General features: G+C 38.6%; 1 protein-coding gene across 4 annotated transcripts in view; it reads left to right on the forward strand.

Moving 5' to 3' along the window:
- LOC142075094 (5'-AMP-activated protein kinase catalytic subunit alpha-1-like) overlaps positions 1–17,344 on the forward strand; it is a 39,680-nt gene extending 22,336 nt beyond the window's left edge. For 3 of the 4 annotated variants that reach the window (XM_075136109.1, XM_075136112.1, XM_075136113.1), the window contains 4 exons: positions 546–770; positions 2,927–3,413; positions 3,826–3,952; positions 15,121–17,344. In XM_075136109.1, coding sequence (XP_074992210.1) covers positions 546–770; positions 2,927–3,413; positions 3,826–3,952; positions 15,121–15,365 — 1,084 coding nt within the window. In that variant the 3' untranslated portion in view covers positions 15,366–17,344. The remainder of the gene's footprint in view (positions 1–545; positions 771–2,926; positions 3,414–3,825; positions 3,953–15,120) is intronic. The other variant, XM_075136111.1, reaches the window with a different exon arrangement.
- The last annotated feature ends 389 nt before the right edge of the window (positions 17,345–17,733 follow it).

Consider the following 17,733-nt stretch of genomic DNA (forward strand, 5'->3'; position numbering starts at 1 on the left):
AGTCTGAAGGTAACTTCCCCTTTTTTTTTGGACTCGGTGATTGTCAAATCTACTGCTTTCAGCTACCCACCCTAATATCTCTTGCTGATTGGAGGCCAAATGTATGTTTTATTCAGGCAGTAGCATAGAAGATGTGACAAGTTCTGCTGTATGGACTTGTCTTAAACTTCTCAGCTTCCAAGATTTGGAGGATAGATGACTGCATAGATTCCACTCAAACAGTGATAACAATGTATAACATGGGCTTTCTTGGTAGTAGGTGCAAGTTTCTTTCAGTTTACCATTGTCTTAAATTGTATCTGTGGATTATTTTTATACAATAGAGAGGAAAACTAAGTACTTGTGCCCTAGCTTTTGTTACATATTTGAAGGGGAAGGACACTAGAGTTCAAGGGAGGCATAGCACTGAAATGGTATAGTAATTGCAGACTAGTTGTTCCAAGTTCACACACTCTTAATTAATGTGATACAATGTAAGAAAGTAGAAAAAAAATATCTATTTAAATGTATTAAGCACAAATCGCTAATAGTTAACATTTTCCCAGATTATATGCAGGTCCAGAAGTAGATATTTGGAGCAGTGGGGTTATTCTCTATGCTTTGTTATGTGGAACACTTCCATTTGATGATGATCACGTGCCAACCCTTTTTAAGAAGATATGTGATGGTATCTTTTATACCCCTCAGTACCTGAATCCATCTGTAATTAGTCTTCTGAAACACATGCTGCAAGTAGATCCAATGAAGAGAGCAACAATCAGAAACATTAGGTAAAACATTAACCGATGTCTGATCACAGGATGCTGGAATGGTAATCTCAGTGAAAATATGCAGAACAAAGAAATCATTCACATAGCTTGTCCCTGTTTTATAGTCTGAGATGAAAAATTCAACTTCTGGTTGTTTGGCTTTAGCTCTGATGGCTCCGATCTCCAGTGGCCAATGAAATATCTATCGGAGGTCACAGTAAAACAAATATAGAAATTCTGAGAAACTCTAGATTTAAGACTGCTAAAGCAAACCTGTTTACCTGCAGAATGGTTTGCAAAAACTGCACTGTATTGACTTCTCTGGGCAAAAAAATTCTTTGCTGTTAAGAACCACTATTCTGTACTGTAAATGTCTGAGGGGAATTTATGACTCTTTAACCTGATAACTACCACTTTTATTCATATTTCTGCAGACTCTGAAAAATCATCTGTTAAGGCTGAATATTCCATGTGTAAGATGGCACTTTCTATTCTAGCTTCAAAACCCTGGCATGAACCTGTATATGAGTGACAATTACTACATAGAATACTGTTAAGTTAAAGCTTGTAGCTACAGATAGCCATCATGGGCTCCAGATTCCAAGATAGGATTCTGGAGAGGGTGACCGCTTTGACAAGTGCGCAGTGGGTAGAATAAATAAAAAATGGTAGCTGATAAAGCTGTCCTTCATGCAGTAGCTTAGTTAGGTTTTCCTGTTTCCTTTGTAAGAAGCTCTAAGGAGAGAGCTCTGAAATACTACCTTAGTGAAAATGCTTCCTCTTTTAGGGTTGGAAGTTAGGAAGTTGGCAATGTTCATGTTCTTTCAGTAGAACAAAAAATGTGGTGCGCATATCCCTTGCTACTTTATTACAATGGGAAGTACTTTCTTGCAGAAATCAAAGCACTGTGAGAACTAAGCATTGTAAAACTTAAGCTAAGTTCCTATCCACTCATCTAAATAATGTTAAATAAGTCCGGAAGAGAAGTGATGCGAAAAGATGTTGAAAAACATTGACTACAGAGCACGGATGGATTTTGAATCCTAAACAATTTTGTCCTGTTAGCCATGAGACATGTCATCTCAGTTTAAAGGACAAAATCTTGAGTTTAATTGAATACCTTAATTTTTCTACGGGGGGTGTGTGTGTGCGTGCAAGGGAAGAGGCCCACTGCAATGAATAGTAATAAAATACTCCTCTTGACTCAGTTTTTCAGCTAGGGCTGTGCTTTGTAGTCATATAGTAAAAGCTTTTTCTACTTCCAAATTAACTGCTTGCTTATGATGAAAGTGCATTTTGCTCAACGCATTTGTGCTGAGGCATGTTCTCAGGCTCATACTGACTAGAGCTTGATCCATATAACTGCTCTTAAATCTGTAGCAAGTCTTTATGCTATAGACTAGGATACTTTTAAAATTAGTGTCATGCCATATCCTTTGGCTAGTTAAGCAGTTTACTCTAGGCACACAAAACAATTTTTTTTTTCTGTATGATTGGGCAACTTAAGTATTTGGTTCCTTCTGTATATTTCCTTTTCCCTCTTATGAATACTAGCCCATGGATACAGTAGTAAAGAGGTACAGATTGACTCTTCCATAGCCTTCCCTCAACTCTTTAAGTCTTGAAGAGACAGCAGGGGGTTTTCTGAATGAAAAAATTATAGGCAGCTTGTTGGGGGTGGGGAGCATGTGACTTTAATGTTCAAAAATCCTTGTCCAAACATCTACCAAAGAAACTATTCAGTATCAAGATTTCTTCAATTTGTTATGTATTGTTATGTATGTATTTGGGGAGGGACAACTCGAGTGGGTAGCATACAAATTTCAGTTGAAAATATCTCAAAACTAAGATAGTGGCAGTAAAAAAAAAACAACAAACAACCATTTATATAAAAAGCTGGTTGATGAGTTATACAAAGATATTTTTGGAGATAAGGTAGTTGAAACCCTTACAGGAAAGAGGATTTTTTTCAGTCTCCTGCAAAATGTCTAGCAAAATCTTGTGAAGGAGGTGATTACTTTCCATTATGTACTGTTGTGCTGCACAGAAGGGGACTTGGACTGACAACTGTTAGCTTTTTGTACAGACTAAGAATAATTTTATTTTTTAAATAATTTAATACTAAAAAGGCTTGCTTTACATATATATACTCAGACTTTGTTTATTTTTAAATCTAGGGAACATGAATGGTTTAAGCAGGACCTTCCCAAATACTTGTTTCCTGAAGACCCATCATATAGTTCTACTATGATCGATGATGAAGCCTTAAAAGAAGTGTGTGAGAAGTTTGAATGCACTGAAGAGGAAGTGCTAAGTTGTCTATACAGCCAAAATCATCAGGACCCTTTAGTGGTTGCTTATCACCTCATTATAGATAATAGAAGAATAATGAATGAGGCCAAAGACTTCTACTTGGCTACAAGCCCACCGGATTCTTTTCTTGATGATCACAATCTGTCTCGCCCTCATCCTGAAAGAGTGCCATTCTTAGTAGCAGAAGCACCACGTCCCCGCCATACTCTTGATGAGCTGAATCCACAGAAGTCAAAACACCAAGGTGTAAGAAGAGCTAAGTGGCACTTGGGAATACGGAGTCAGAGTCGACCTAATGATATCATGGCTGAAGTTTGTCGAGCAATTAAACAACTGGATTATGAATGGAAGGTAAAAGAATAAAGGGTCTTTACAGCAGACAACTGTAAATTTTAGTTTGAGCTGTGTAATTACATAGCCTAGAAGTCTGAAACTACATTCTCCTGTGCTGGAAAATAATCTCATGTGCCTGTGCTGACTGCTTGTGCTTGCTGTGCAGGAAGGGTTTTGGGGGAGGCTATTTATGCTGACAGGAAAAATCTTGCTAAGGTGTTTAACCTTTCTACTGGGGCTGTGGGAATGTGTTGAGTGGGGTTTTTTTTGTTTGGGTTTTTTTGGTGGTTTTTTTTGTTGGCCAAAAAAAAAATGCTGTGACAGGTAAGCCTGAAATCACTTGATAATACTAGTGAGTTGAAATGAGAAAAACAATATGCAGTGCTTCTCAGGCAATTCTAGTTACTAACTCAAATCTCTTTTGTACTAGGTTGTAAATCCATACTATCTGCGTGTTCGAAAGAAGAATCCAGTGACAAGTGCATATTCCAAAATGAGTCTACAGTTGTATCAGGTGGACAGCAGGACATACTTACTGGACTTCCGTAGCATTGATGGTATGTGAAGACTTAGATAAGTTAATGGAGTTGTAAGGGAAAAAATTCTAAATGCAAACATGTCTTAATTTACTTGTTTAGAAGTGAAGTAAGTGTTGCCCTTTATTAGTTTAAGCCAAGCTAGATCTGAATTAGTGTTTCTCTATTCCTTCCTGGTCTAGTGTTCCTGTGACCAGATGGTTAGCTGCTTCATCCCTTAAATAATCACTTTTTAGCTATATCAACTCCTGAACTGCTCCATTCTGTGTCTGCACCAGCACTAATACCACTGGTGCAAAAGGGGAAGGATTGTGGGAGGTGAGATTTGGATCAACCTAAACTGCCTTTGGGGCCTCACCCCCAAATTTAAACATTAATTTAGATCTGAAGTAAGTATGTGAACATATTTTCCTAGTGAAAGTAAAGCTTGGCATCTAGGCATGTGAATTTGACTTGGGCTGTACATTGCTGTACTGGGTCTGGCTGAGATGGAGTTAATTTTCTTCATAGCAGCCTGTATGGTGCTGTGTTTTGGATCTGTGACTAAAACAGTGTTGATAACACACCAGTGTTCTGGCTATTGCTGAGCAGTACTTGCATAGTATCTAGTCTTTCTCTTTCCCCAATGTGCTGCACCCAATGAGTAGGCTGGGGGTGAACAATAAGTTGGGAGGGGACACAACCTGAACAGCTGACCCAGATTGACCAAAGGGATATTCCATGCCGTATGATGTCATGCTTAGCAAAAAAACTGAGGGGATGGGGGTTTGGGGAAGGTAGCCATTGCTCAGAGACTGGCTGGGCATTAGTCTGCTTGCAGGAGGTGGTGAGTGGTTGCCTTTTCATCACTTCCTTTTTTTTTTTTTTTTTCCCCTCCTTCCTCTTGTTGTCCGAAAAGCGGATTCGTGCCCGGCGTGCAAGTAACCAATTCCACACGCTCAGGAGAGATATTGTTTTATTCAGGCCTGGGTGCTCGGTGGACTTGCCACAAATCAAGCACACCTGGTCTAGTCACCTTTCTGTTTATATCCATGCTTCTCATACATATTTTAAATTTCCTTGTTACATATTCATTACATTTCCGAGAACTAATTATAATATTACATCATCTTAAACACATGCGCACTAAAGCCTTTAGGGTCTTCTTGGGGGTCTCGGGTGGTCTCTGGTGGTCGGCAGGTTAGTGAACTCTTCATGAACTTATTTCCTCTTTTACCTTATAGGGTCGCAATTTGTCCCTAAGCCATGCTTGGACCACGTTTGTTTATAGTTTCCATAGCTCACTACCTCTAAAACACACAGCTTATAATTAATTACTACTCCACACAATTACAAACACACACCTGTTAGTTATCTAACTTCTAAGCAACAAATCTGCATTGTTTAAAATTACAGAAGCGAGCAATATAGAATCCACAACAAACTATCTATCACCATAGTATTCTTAAATTAAAATACATACATCTTGATCTCCTCCAATCAAACACCCACTCACTAGCTTCATCATTCTGGTTTCTTATTAACTGGTCTTTTAACCCAGTTCTGGGTGAGGGCTATACACAGGATGATAACACTTTAAAGATTAATGTTGATTAAGATTAACATTAACAATTCCCCCCTTTGAGACTTATGATGTTAAGCATCATGAGTCTCATAATACTTATTTTCTACAAAAAGATACAAATTGAATCATACAACATGTAATCATAATTAAAATAACGATCAGTACCACAAACAAAAATAATTGTCTAAGCCAATTTAAATTCGGGAGCCACGAGAACAACCAAGAAAAATCTAATCCTTCCCGTTCTTTAAACCCATATGCCAAATCTTTTAATTGTTGAATTTTCTTCTCTACTAACTGTGAATTATCACTCAAATTAAAACAACACATTCCTTTAAATTCTTCACAACCATGATTGTGTCTTAAAAGTAAATAGTCAATTGCAGCCCTATTTTCAAGGGTAGCTTCTCTTATTTGTGTCATTTCTGTACCAATAGCCGAAAGTGCTTGGGAGGTATAATTTATGTCTTTTACTAAAGCACAAGTAATCCGTTTTATGGTGTGATAATTCATAGCTACTCCAACTCCGGGTGCTAGGATAGCTGCAGCTGACATCTCACTTGAACTGTATAAAGTGACTTGCGAGTCACAATTCTCTGATATCTGATGTACACTCCTTTTAGTTCGTGCATCATGTTCTAAGTCCTTTTTGTCTATCAGCAGCGGAGCTATCCTCCCTATTGAACACGGACCTCCGGTCACATTCGCCGGAATATAGGAATATGCTATTCGTCCACACAACAAAAACCATCCAAGGGGTAGTTTAGTATGAGCCCATGCATAACTCTGAAGTTGAGTGGAGTTACATCTCAAAGGAGGTTGTAAACGCGTTAAATTTTCACATTTAGAAGTGCAATTTATGAATTTAACACAATGCCCAGCTGGAAGCATTCCTCTCACCTTGACTCTTAACATCCCTCTCTCCTTAAATCTAGTTGTTTTTCCTAAACTATAAATGCTACGATAAGTTAATTTAATGTCAAAACTTTGAAACATTGTATAATTCTTCATCAATTCCAATGGGGTTGGTACTCCTACCAAACAAGAACTATACATCCCTCCCACAGAATTCTCGGCTGAAATACAAAAGGAAGACATGTTGGTTACTTCTCGGGCTAAAAGTTCCCAGATATTTCGATTTCTATCCCATTTTGGTAACAAAAATTGAGAATCAATCTAACTGATCGTTATTATTAACAACAACACATTCCACATCTTCCCTCTCTCTCTGATTTAATTCTGTTCAATAATCAAATTGTTACACTAATTTAGCAGCATCTCCAGTATCTCATTAAACACGTCGCAAGGTTAACTTCAATGGTTCCTTAAATACAGATGTCCACAGTCCAGGTGGAATTTTCTTAATCCTCGTATAATGAATCCAGGAATCTATTCCTTCCAGTTTCACAGCAGTGTTTGTTGTTAACAGCACCTGGAAAGGTCCTTTCCACTTTTCTCCAAGAGGGTCATCCTTCCACGTTCGCAAATAAACTTGATCTCCTGGATTAAATGAGTGTACTGGAAATTCAAGAGGTAAAGGTGTCTTCAAAAGGACATACTTATGCAAAGAATTCAACACCTTACTCAAAGATAAAAGATATTCAGTTAATACTTTTTCTCCTATTACATGCATTTGTTCTGATCCTCCTGTCAAATTAACACTATAAGGTTTTCCATATAAAATTTCAAATGGACTCACTTTTTCTTTAGCTCTAGGGGTCACCCTAATTCTCAACAAGGCAAGTGGTAAGGCTTCGATCCACTTCAATTGAGCTTCCTGACATATTTTAGAAATTTGTCTTTTCAATGTTTGATTCATCCTTTCCACCTGCCCACTAGATTGAGGTCTCCAAGGGGTATGGAGATCCCACTTAATCCCTAATGTCTTACTCATGTTTTTAACAACCTCTGCTACAAAATGTGGACTTCTGTCTGAGGATATTCCTAAAGGGACTCCAAACCTTGGAATTATTTCTTTCAACAAATGTTTTACAACCTCTTTTGCCTTGTTGGTTCGACACGGGAAAGCTTCCGGCCATCCAGAGAAGGTATCTACCAATATCAATAGATATCGGTATTGGTTACATCGCGGTAACTCTGAAAAATCTATTTGCCAATACTCACCGGAAGTTATGCCTCTTTTTACCTCTCCAGGAGGGGGTCGGATTTGTATTTTCGGATTGTTCCTAAGACAAATCTCACATTTATTACTCACACTTTTAGCAATCAATAACATTTTGGTTCCTATCGCATATCGTCTTACTGATTCCACCATTGCCTCTGCTCCCATATGTGTTTCAGCATGGGTTTTGACCATTAATTTCTTCATAATTTCAGGGGTTACTATACATTGTCCATGTGAAGTTATCCACCATCCTTGATCATTCTTCTTACAATGTAATAACATAGCTAATTTATTTTCTTTCTCATTATAATTTGGGGATTCCACCTGAATTTCTTTTGATGGAATTAAAACATAAATCATAGTATTTAATGCTACACGTTTAGCAGCCTCGTCTGCTTTCCGATTTCCTTGTATTACTTTTGAGTCCCCTTTTTGATGAGCTTTACAATGAATCACCGCAACTTCTTTAGGTTTCTGTACTGCTTCCAACAAATTCAAAATCTCGGTTCCATATTTTATAGGGGTACCGCTAGCAGATAAAAGTCCTCGCTCCTTCCATATTGCTCCATGAGCATGCACAACTCCAAAAGCATATTTAGAATCTGTATAGATGTTAACTCTTTTACCTTTAGCCAAATTTAAGGCTTTTGTGAGGGCTATAATTTCTGCTTTCTGGGCGGATGTATTTGGAGGTAATGCTTTTACTTCTCGATCTTCAGTTAAAGTTACCACGGCATAACCAGCCCTCCTTTCTCCTTTTACAACAAAGCTGCTTCCATCAGTAAATAATTCTTCATCCGGAGTTTGGAGAGGGACATCTTTCAGGTCTGGCCTGCTGGCATACACCTGTTCGATAACTTGTAAACAATCATGGTTAAGATCACTCTCTTTTTCACTTGGCATTAAAGAGGCAGGATTTAAAATTGTACTCACTTTCAAAATGATGTCGTCTTGTTCCACTAACAAAGCCTGATATTGTAACAAACGACTAGGGGTTAGCCAATGATGTCCTTTTTGTTCCAGTACTGCAAGTACCGCATGCGGGACGTGAACCGTTATTTTCTGTCCCAATGTCAATTTTCTAGCTTCTTGAATGATGAGAACTGTTGCCGCAACTGCCCGCAAGCAGCTAGGCCATCCTGAGCTTACTTTATCTAATTGTTTGGAAAAGTAAGCCACTGGTCTTTTCCAGTCTCCCAAAAGTTGAGTCAAAACCCCCATAGCTACATGTCTCTTCTCATGCACAAATAGCTCAAAGGGTTTGGTCAGATTTGGAAGTCCTAAAGCTGGAGCTTTCATTAAAGTCTGTTTAATGTCATCAAAACTTTTTCGGCACTCTGGAGTCCATTCTAACAATTCTTCAGGGCCTTTGGTTGCCTCATACAGTGGTTTTGCCATCAAACCATAATTTGGGATCCAAAGGCGACACCATCCAGCCATTCCTAGAAATCCTCTCAACTCTTTTTTAGATTGAGGGGGTGCCATCCTGCAAATGGCTTCTTTTCTACCATTTCCCAATCTTCGCTGTCCTTGGGAAATCTCAAACCCCAAATAAATTACAGTTTGTTTTGCAATTTGTGCTTTCTTCTCTGACACCCTATACCCGGCCATTCCCAAAAAGTTTAGGAGGCTGACAGTCTTTTCTTTGCAGATTTCAATAGTATCTGCTCCCAATAGGATGTCATCAACATATTGAAGGAGGGTGATTTGATCTTCCTTACCGGACCACTGTTCCAGTTCCTTATTCAGAGCTGCTCTAAAGATGGTTGGGCTATTTTTAAACCCTTGTGGCAGCACGGTCCAGCAGAGCTGAGTCCTCCTCCCAGTCGACGGATCTTCCCATTCAAAAGCAAAAATCTTTTGGCTGTTTTCTTCCAGAGGTATACAAAAGAAAGCGTCTTTCAAATCTATAACAGAGAAATATGCATTTGATTCATTGATAGTTGTTAACAGCGTATATGGATTAGGGACTATTGGATGAATGTCCACCACTAACTGGTTTATTGCTCTTAAATCTTGGACCAGCCTATATCCTTGGTTATGCGGCTTTTTCACTGGAAGGACAGGAGTATTATAATCAGATTGACATTCTCTTAAAAGTCCGTATTTAAGAAAATTATTTATTATTGGTTCCAAACCTTTTCTGGCCTCTATACTAATAGGATACTGTTTCTTTCTTACCGGTCGAGCTCCTGTTTTCAATTCAACTTTTACCGGTTCCACATTTTTCGCTCTTCCTGGTTTCTCTGTTGCCCAAACAAAAGGGTAAACTGCATCTTTAATCTCTTCTGGAATTTCTTCAGATTCATCTGTGTTTGTCTGTAATAAATAAACTTGGGCTTGCCAGGCATTAGCTTCAGGAAAATGAACTTGGATTCTTCCTTTTTTAAAGTTGATTTGTGCTCCCAATTTATTCAATAAATCCCGTCCTAAGAGAGGCATGGTGCATTCCGGTATATATAAAAATTCATGCATCAGTGTTTTTCCTCCAATTTTACATTTTAAAGGTTTCAAAAAAGGCCTTATCTCCTTCTTTCCCGTGACCCCAACAATAGATACATTAAATTTACTCATTGGTCCTTTACATGTATTTATAACAGAATATTTTGCTCCAGTATCTACTAAAAAATCGACTACTTCATCTCCCAGCTTTACTGGAACCAGGGGCTCAGCTGGGAAAATATCATTTTCTACCCCTGGTCCCCATCATTCAGAATCTCCTCCCATCATAAGTAAATCAGCTTCAGGTGGTATCTGCTGTGACTGAGTCACGACTGCTTCTTTGTTCTCTGGACACTCACTCTTCCAGTGTCCCTGTTTCTTACATACAGCACATTGATTAAATCCTAATGGGGTATATTGTTTAAACATATCTCTACCTCCTCTGCCTTTTCCTCTCAAATACCCTCTACCTCTACCTCTCAAATATCTTCTGCCTCTTCCTCCAGCTGATCCTTGGGCATTTACAAAAGCAGCTGCTAAAATAGCAGCTTTTTGTTTCCTGTCTTTTATTTTTTCTTTTTCCTGATTTTTCTTTTCCTCCTCTTCCCTATTGTTATACACCTTATAAGCAATTTCAATTAACTGTGATATAGTCATTCCTGTAATCCCATCCACTTTCTGCAATTTCTTTCGAATATCTGGAGCAGCTTGCCCTACAAACAAAGTAGTAAATATTGCTCTATTCTCATCACTCTCAGGATCTAAGTCTGTCCATTTCCTAGCTGCCTCACATAATCGTTCATAAAAGGTGGATGGGTCCTCTGTTTTTCCCTGAATTATTTGAGTCAATTTCGCCAAATTCTTTGGGCGGGATATTCCATTCTTTACTCCATACAAAATTAATTGTTGATACTGTTTAATCATCAATTTCCCATCATTACTATTAGGATTCCAATTTGGGTCTTGAGTTGGCATAAAATGAGCAGGACCTTCTCTTGCATTTATTCTTTCATTTTCCATATTTGCTTTTTCTAATACTACCCTCTTTTCTTCAGGAGTAAACAAATTATTCAAAAGAATTTGAATATCTTTCCAATCTGGATTATGATTTTCAATAATTGTTCGAAAGGATCTATACACCTTTTCTGGATTCTCTCTGTATGATCCTGCTAACTCTTTCCAATTCATTAAATCAGAAGTTGTAAATGGTACTTTCACAAATACTGGCTCCCCCCTTGGGCCCACTGCCTGGCGAAGGGGTGCTAACAATACAGACCCTTGCTGGGTTCTAGTCCTGCCAGCTATCGGACTAAAAGTATTGCTTCCTCTTGCTTCGGTTTCAGAAGTTTCATTTTTACTTGGTGGTACTAACATTTGTGTATCCTCCTCTTCTTCTCCTAGTTTTAAACACCGTTTTCCTATGCTACATGCAGAACAACAATGCGCTTTTGGTTCCTTATTTTCCATCATCATCATCATCACATTAGAATCCGAATCTAAAAGCTTACATTTTTTCCGAATTTCATGATCATTTCTCAAAGAAAAAAACAAATCTACATAAGGTACCTCATCCCATTTTCCTTGTCTTCTACAAAATAACATTAACTGTAAAATAGTATTATATTGCAAGGTTCCCAATTCTGGCCATTTTTCCTCATCTTCCAATTTGTACATTGGCCACCATCTAGTACAATATTCAATTAATTTATCCTTTCTCAAAGGATCACCCCCAAATTTTCCCCAATGTTTAATGATGCATCCTAAGGGGGAACAAGGTGTTACTTTTGATGGTTGAGCTCCCATATCTTTACCAAAAAGAACGTTCTTAACCACAACTTCATATACTCCAGTCGTCACTGTCAAACGCATATGAATATACCGGTTTACCCCTGGCGCCTACAACTTCATATACTCCAGTCGTCACTGTCAAACGCATATGAATATACCTCTTTACCTGTGGCCACAATTCCTTACCAAATGCATGCACAGTTTTATACTCCAGAACAATATCTCATTTACCTTAGCGTTGCACCGTTGAGTCGCTCACCTGCTCTGGTTGGGGAGGATACTCACGGAGTCCCCGATCAAAAGGTCGGTGCGCGCTGGAGTCCGGAGAGCAGAGTCTCCCCACCGAGAGCCGGCGAGTCGATCCGGGCAAGGCTTCACAGCAGTCCCATCTGGGTCGCCAAAAACTGTTGTCCGAAAAGCGGATTCGTGCCCGGCGTGCAAGTAACCAATTCCACACGCTCAGGAGAGATATTGTTTTATTCAGGCCTGGGTGCTCGGTGGACTTGCCACAAATCAAGCACACCTGGTCTAGTCACCTTTCTGTTTATATCCATGCTTCTCATACATATTTTAAATTTCCTTGTTACATATTCATTACATTTCCGAGAACTAATTATAATATTACATCATCTTAAACACATGCGCACTAAAGCCTTTAGGGTCTTCTTGGGGGTCTCGGGTGGTCTCTGGTGGTCGGCAGGTTAGTGAACTCTTCATGAACTTATTTCCTCTTTTACCTTATAGGGTCGCAATTTGTCCCTAAGCCATGCTTGGACCACGTTTGTTTATAGTTTCCATAGCTCACTACCTCTAAAACACACAGCTTATAATTAATTACTACTCCACACAATTACAAACACACACCTGTTAGTTATCTAACTTCTAAGCAACAAATCTGCATTGTTTAAAATTACAGAAGCGAGCAATATAGAATCCACAACAAACTATCTATCACCATAGTATTCTTAAATTAAAATACATACATCTTGATCTCCTCCAATCAAACACCCACTCACTAGCTTCATCATTCTGGTTTCTTATTAACTGGTCTTTTAACCCAGTTCTGGGTGAGGGCTATACACAGGATGATAACACTTTAAAGATTAATGTTGATTAAGATTAACATTAACACTCTTATTAAACTGTATTTATTTCGACCTATGAGTTTTCTTGCTTTTGTCCTTCCAATTCTCTTCCTCCATTGCACTGAGGTAGGGCAGAGTGAATGAGGGGATGGCTGGGGGCTTAGCTGCCATCCAGGTCCAACCCACCAATGCTAGTAGTAGACAAAATTTGAGATGGGAATTGTATGCTTGCAGTAAGTGAAGTCTTGAAAGCAGTTGGACTAACCTGTAGAAAGATCTATTTTATAGAGTGACAGTAACACAGCATACAACTCTGTTGTGGTTTAACCCCAGCTGGCAACTAAGCACCACACAGCTGCTCACTCACTCCCCCCACAGTGGGATGGGGGAGAGAATCAGAAGCGTAAAAGTGAGAAAACTCATGGGTTGAGATAAAGACAGTTTAATAGGGAAAACAAAAGCCGCACACACAAGCAAAGCAAAGCAAGGAATTCATTCACTGCTTCCCATTGGCAGGCAGGTGTTCAGCCATCTGCAGGAAAGCAGGGCTCCATCACGCATAGCGGTTACTTGGGAAGACAAAACGCCATCACTCCGAATGTCCCCCCCTTCCTTCTTCTTCCCCCAGCTTTTTATTGCTGAGCATGACGTCATATGGTATGGAATATCCCTTTGGTCAGTTGGGGTCAGCTGTCCCGGCTGTGTCCCCTCCCAACTTCTTGTGCACCCCCCGCCTACTCGCTGGTGGGGTGGTGTGAGAAGCAGAAAAGGCCTTGACTCTGTGTAAGCACTGCTCAGCAGTAACGAAAACATCCCTGTGTTATCAACACTGTTTCCAGCACAAATCCAAAACATAGCCCCATACTAGCTATGAAGAAAATTAACTCTGTCCCAGCCAAAACCAGCACAAACTCCAAGTTGCATACCTTCCTGAAAATGGAGGAGCTAATATTGACTGGCCATAATGCTTGTTTAAGGGCATAATAGACTAAAGCAGAATTACCTACAGCCAATGGCGTACATGACATGCCTAGGAAAAGATGTGGCATGGAAAAAGGATTTACTGGAATATGGCTGGATTACAGTATAGGATGGCTAAGGCTGTCTCTCGTGACAGTTTAACCTGATCTGACTTGGCACTGCAGTTCTTGCCTTGTCCCTTCTGACAATACAAGTGCTTGCTTAGATCCAGTAGTATTTGATACAGGGGATGAATCACTTTCCTGTACTGACCTACTGCAGTATAGGACAAATGCCATCCCTGTTGGAGGGGAGATGACTGCTTAGAGCCATGCAGCTGGGGGAGGGCAGCCTGCTGCAGTCCTGGCCTCAACTCTTTAGGAAATACAACCCAAGGGCATGGATTTGGCATCTCTCTTCCAATAGTGAAGCTGATCTGACTTTCCTTTCCCTCTGCCGCAGGTAACTGTTCTCTATTCCTCTTACCAAACTGTAGTTTAAAGCAGCTTTGATGTGAAAAAGCAATATCTCTCCTGTGTTCACTAATTTCTCCTGGAAATAACTTTTTCTGGTGCCAGGTGTGAGTCAAACTAATGTTGAGTATTTAAAGTAAGAATAGAGATACTTCAGCAGAACGTTACCTTCAGTATGAGGAGGAAATACTTCCATCTTAGAAGTAAACTTAAACTGCTGCAGCCCAAAAATGAAGTATAAATGAATGTAGATGCTAGCAATTAATGCATCAATGAATTATAATAAAAATACAAATAACAAAGTATAAATAACCAAATAGAAAGAAAACAAATATAATAAAAATAGATACTAGCAAAAAGCATCTACAAAATGTTCGAACTGTTTTTTGACTTAACCTTATGATGCTATCCTGTTTCTGTTTTACGTTTAAGTAAACTAAATCAATTTAACTATTAGCTGCTGAAACTAGTTCATGAAAAATATGGTGAGTGCTGGTCTAAACTAGATCAGATAGTCCTGGAGCCCAGTTCAGAGCACAAGAATAATTTGCATAAGGACATTTGATTCTGTGTTGCTATATGTATAAGCTTTTATTTTGTATTAACTATATACAGCTTGCAAAAGCTGTTTATGTATTAATCAAGATTTAAAAAACAAGATTAGAAGTGTGAGAAGGGGAAGATGTTTGCTGTTCCTATGACTGATTTGATACTGATAACTAATTTTCCTCCTCTCTCCACTTGCCCCCCAGATGAAGTTACTGAAGCAAAATCTGGGACTGCAACTCCACGGAGATCAGGTTCTGTGAGCAACTGTAGATCCTGTCAAAAAGATTCAGATGCTGATGCACAAGGAAAATCTGCAGATATATCCCTTACCCCATCAGTGACCTCTTCGCTTGACTCTTCTAAAGCTGACTTAACTCCAAGACCAGGGAGTCATACAATAGAATTCTTTGAGATGTGTGCAAATCTTATTAAAATACTTGCACAATAATTTTGAAGATGGGCTTATTTCTTTTACAGCAATAAGCATGCCTAAATCATAGTCAGATGCTTCCAGTTATAATCAAGTTAAATTAACTAAGGTGCTGAAAAAACTAGCCACAGAATGCAATTTGCAGAGGGATTGGAATGATTATGGGCAGTTATGTATATTATTTTGAAGCTGGAGTGAATTCTGATTGTCTGCTGTCCGATAGCATAATACAGGTACAGGAAGTCACATGCCTTTGGGGCAGTGTTCATAACACTTTACATTGATTGCACATTAGACTTCATATAACATTTAAGTTACACAGACCTTTTTTTTTTCACTGGTAATGCATACATCTGATGCACTGTAAGTAAATGTACACTTACTAGTTCAATGACCTAAGTATGACTTGTTGGTCACTATCTACAATTGTGCCTCAGTTGATCAGAATTGTCAACATCTAACAGTAATGTGTTAAAACTGCTGTGTTTCCTCCCCCTTATTTGACAGTAAATATAAATGATAAAGAATAGTTTAATGCATTATAACATACTGTTTTTAATAACGGATAAATTTGATTAAATGCACGCAAATCCAACCAGGTGGAAATGCATGTAGGTGCTCTGTAATGCACTAAGGGTGAAATTCTGCGGGCTGTAAGTAGAACAATTGAGGCCACAACAGTGGTGAGCGACTTAATGCTGAGAAGACTTGGCACCCCGTGGGCCGAAACAAAATGTTGCTCTGTGAAGAACTGTGCAGATTCGCTAGCTCATACCTTAGTGTGGTAGCAGCACAGCAGCTCCCCACTGCTACTGCAGGCTGAGAATCCTGTTCCTTATAAATGTGTGCATGTAGTTAAGAGCACAGCCCTAAGGGCTCTTGCATGCTATTTCAGAATCTAAAATTTACAGTTTTTTAATATATGTTAATACTTTGATACAGCTGTTTATATCGTATGCTAACTTAGCATATATTATATAGAATTCACTTTGCAGTTGAAACTACATATATAGGTTTAGGTTTTCCCAAGCCACCTTTATAGTGAACTCTTCCATTTAAATTGTGACATTAATAGTCCAACTTTTCAGTTGAACATTTAAAACTGATCATGACAACCTGACTGCTAATATTCAAAAAGTTTTCAACAGTAGATTGCCATTACTAATGACATAAATCCTTCTGCATTTATGGTTTTTGCAATGTTTCGGGAAGAAAATTGAACCTTAAATGTTAAAATCACAGCTAGTACTTGCACAAAAACATTTAATCTCTTGTAAACTGGATGTAATTATCCACAGTTCCATTTTCATCTAGCACTAATAGATGTAAACATTAAACAATAAACTGTATGTCATAAAACATTTAGTTTTGCATTCAAGAATGAGCATTCTCTTCAAAATAAACTTCATGACCTACTCAGTTTCGAAGATTGTTCTCCTATTTAGAGACTGGAAATCAAGGCATTACTATGAACAGTGAAACCTGGACTCTTAAAATGAATGGGGGTTCTTGCCAATGACTAGCTAAAAACTGCTAGCTACAGCTATAAGAACAGTCTAATCCAGGCCAACTGGCTTCAGTTCAGAAATTCGTGTTATGAATATGCACAGCACAGAATTTGAAGAAACTTAAAGCTGCTTAAGCCCTGGAGCTGCTGTAACTGCATTCTGAACTGGGCAATGGTGTGGTCTGCCTAGTATGTAGGTACAAGTTACAACTTCAGTTCTTTATCCTCAAGTGTCACACACGGTCCCTGTAATGCAAGGTTGTATTACTGTATCTCAAAGTGGAATATTTCTCTTAAATAAAGCTTTGGGTTTAAACTCCTGAGACTGAGATGTCAACATGAGGGACCAGCTGCAAATCCTACTTAAGTCGTTTTGTTTTTTGTTTTTTTTTTAGCCTTGTAAGAATTGGTTCTGATGTACTGAATAAATCAGTGTACTCATTTTCGTTACCCTTTTATTTTGAAATTGTTAAATATTGCACTTGTACAATATAACAAATGCACAGTTTTTTTTTTATTGCAGTAATTCCTCATCTGGAACTGGTTTGGTATCACTGAAAGGGTCTCTTGCATATGTTAAACTAAATATTTGCAAATGGTATCTGCTCCTGGTTTCCAAATTTGTAATGCTGACCACAAATGCAAGGTGTCAAGGTGCAAATAGCTTTTAATTTTTATATATTTTTTTGGCCCTCTTGTGCATTAAGGCAACCATGGTTTTTACTTTGTCTTGGTATCTGGAAGTTAAAGTAAGTTTCTGGCAGCAGTGTACTGTATGCATAGTTTTAAATAAAGTAAATTTTATTGGTATGATAAATCAGTTTTGATGGCCAAAAGTTTCCTGATGGAACAGAGTTGGGTTTTTTTTGGGTTTTTTTG

The sequence above is a fragment of the Calonectris borealis genome, chromosome W (assembly GCF_964195595.1).
Source record: "Calonectris borealis chromosome W, bCalBor7.hap1.2, whole genome shotgun sequence".
In the NCBI taxonomy this organism is placed as follows: domain Eukaryota; kingdom Metazoa; phylum Chordata; class Aves; order Procellariiformes; family Procellariidae; genus Calonectris; species Calonectris borealis.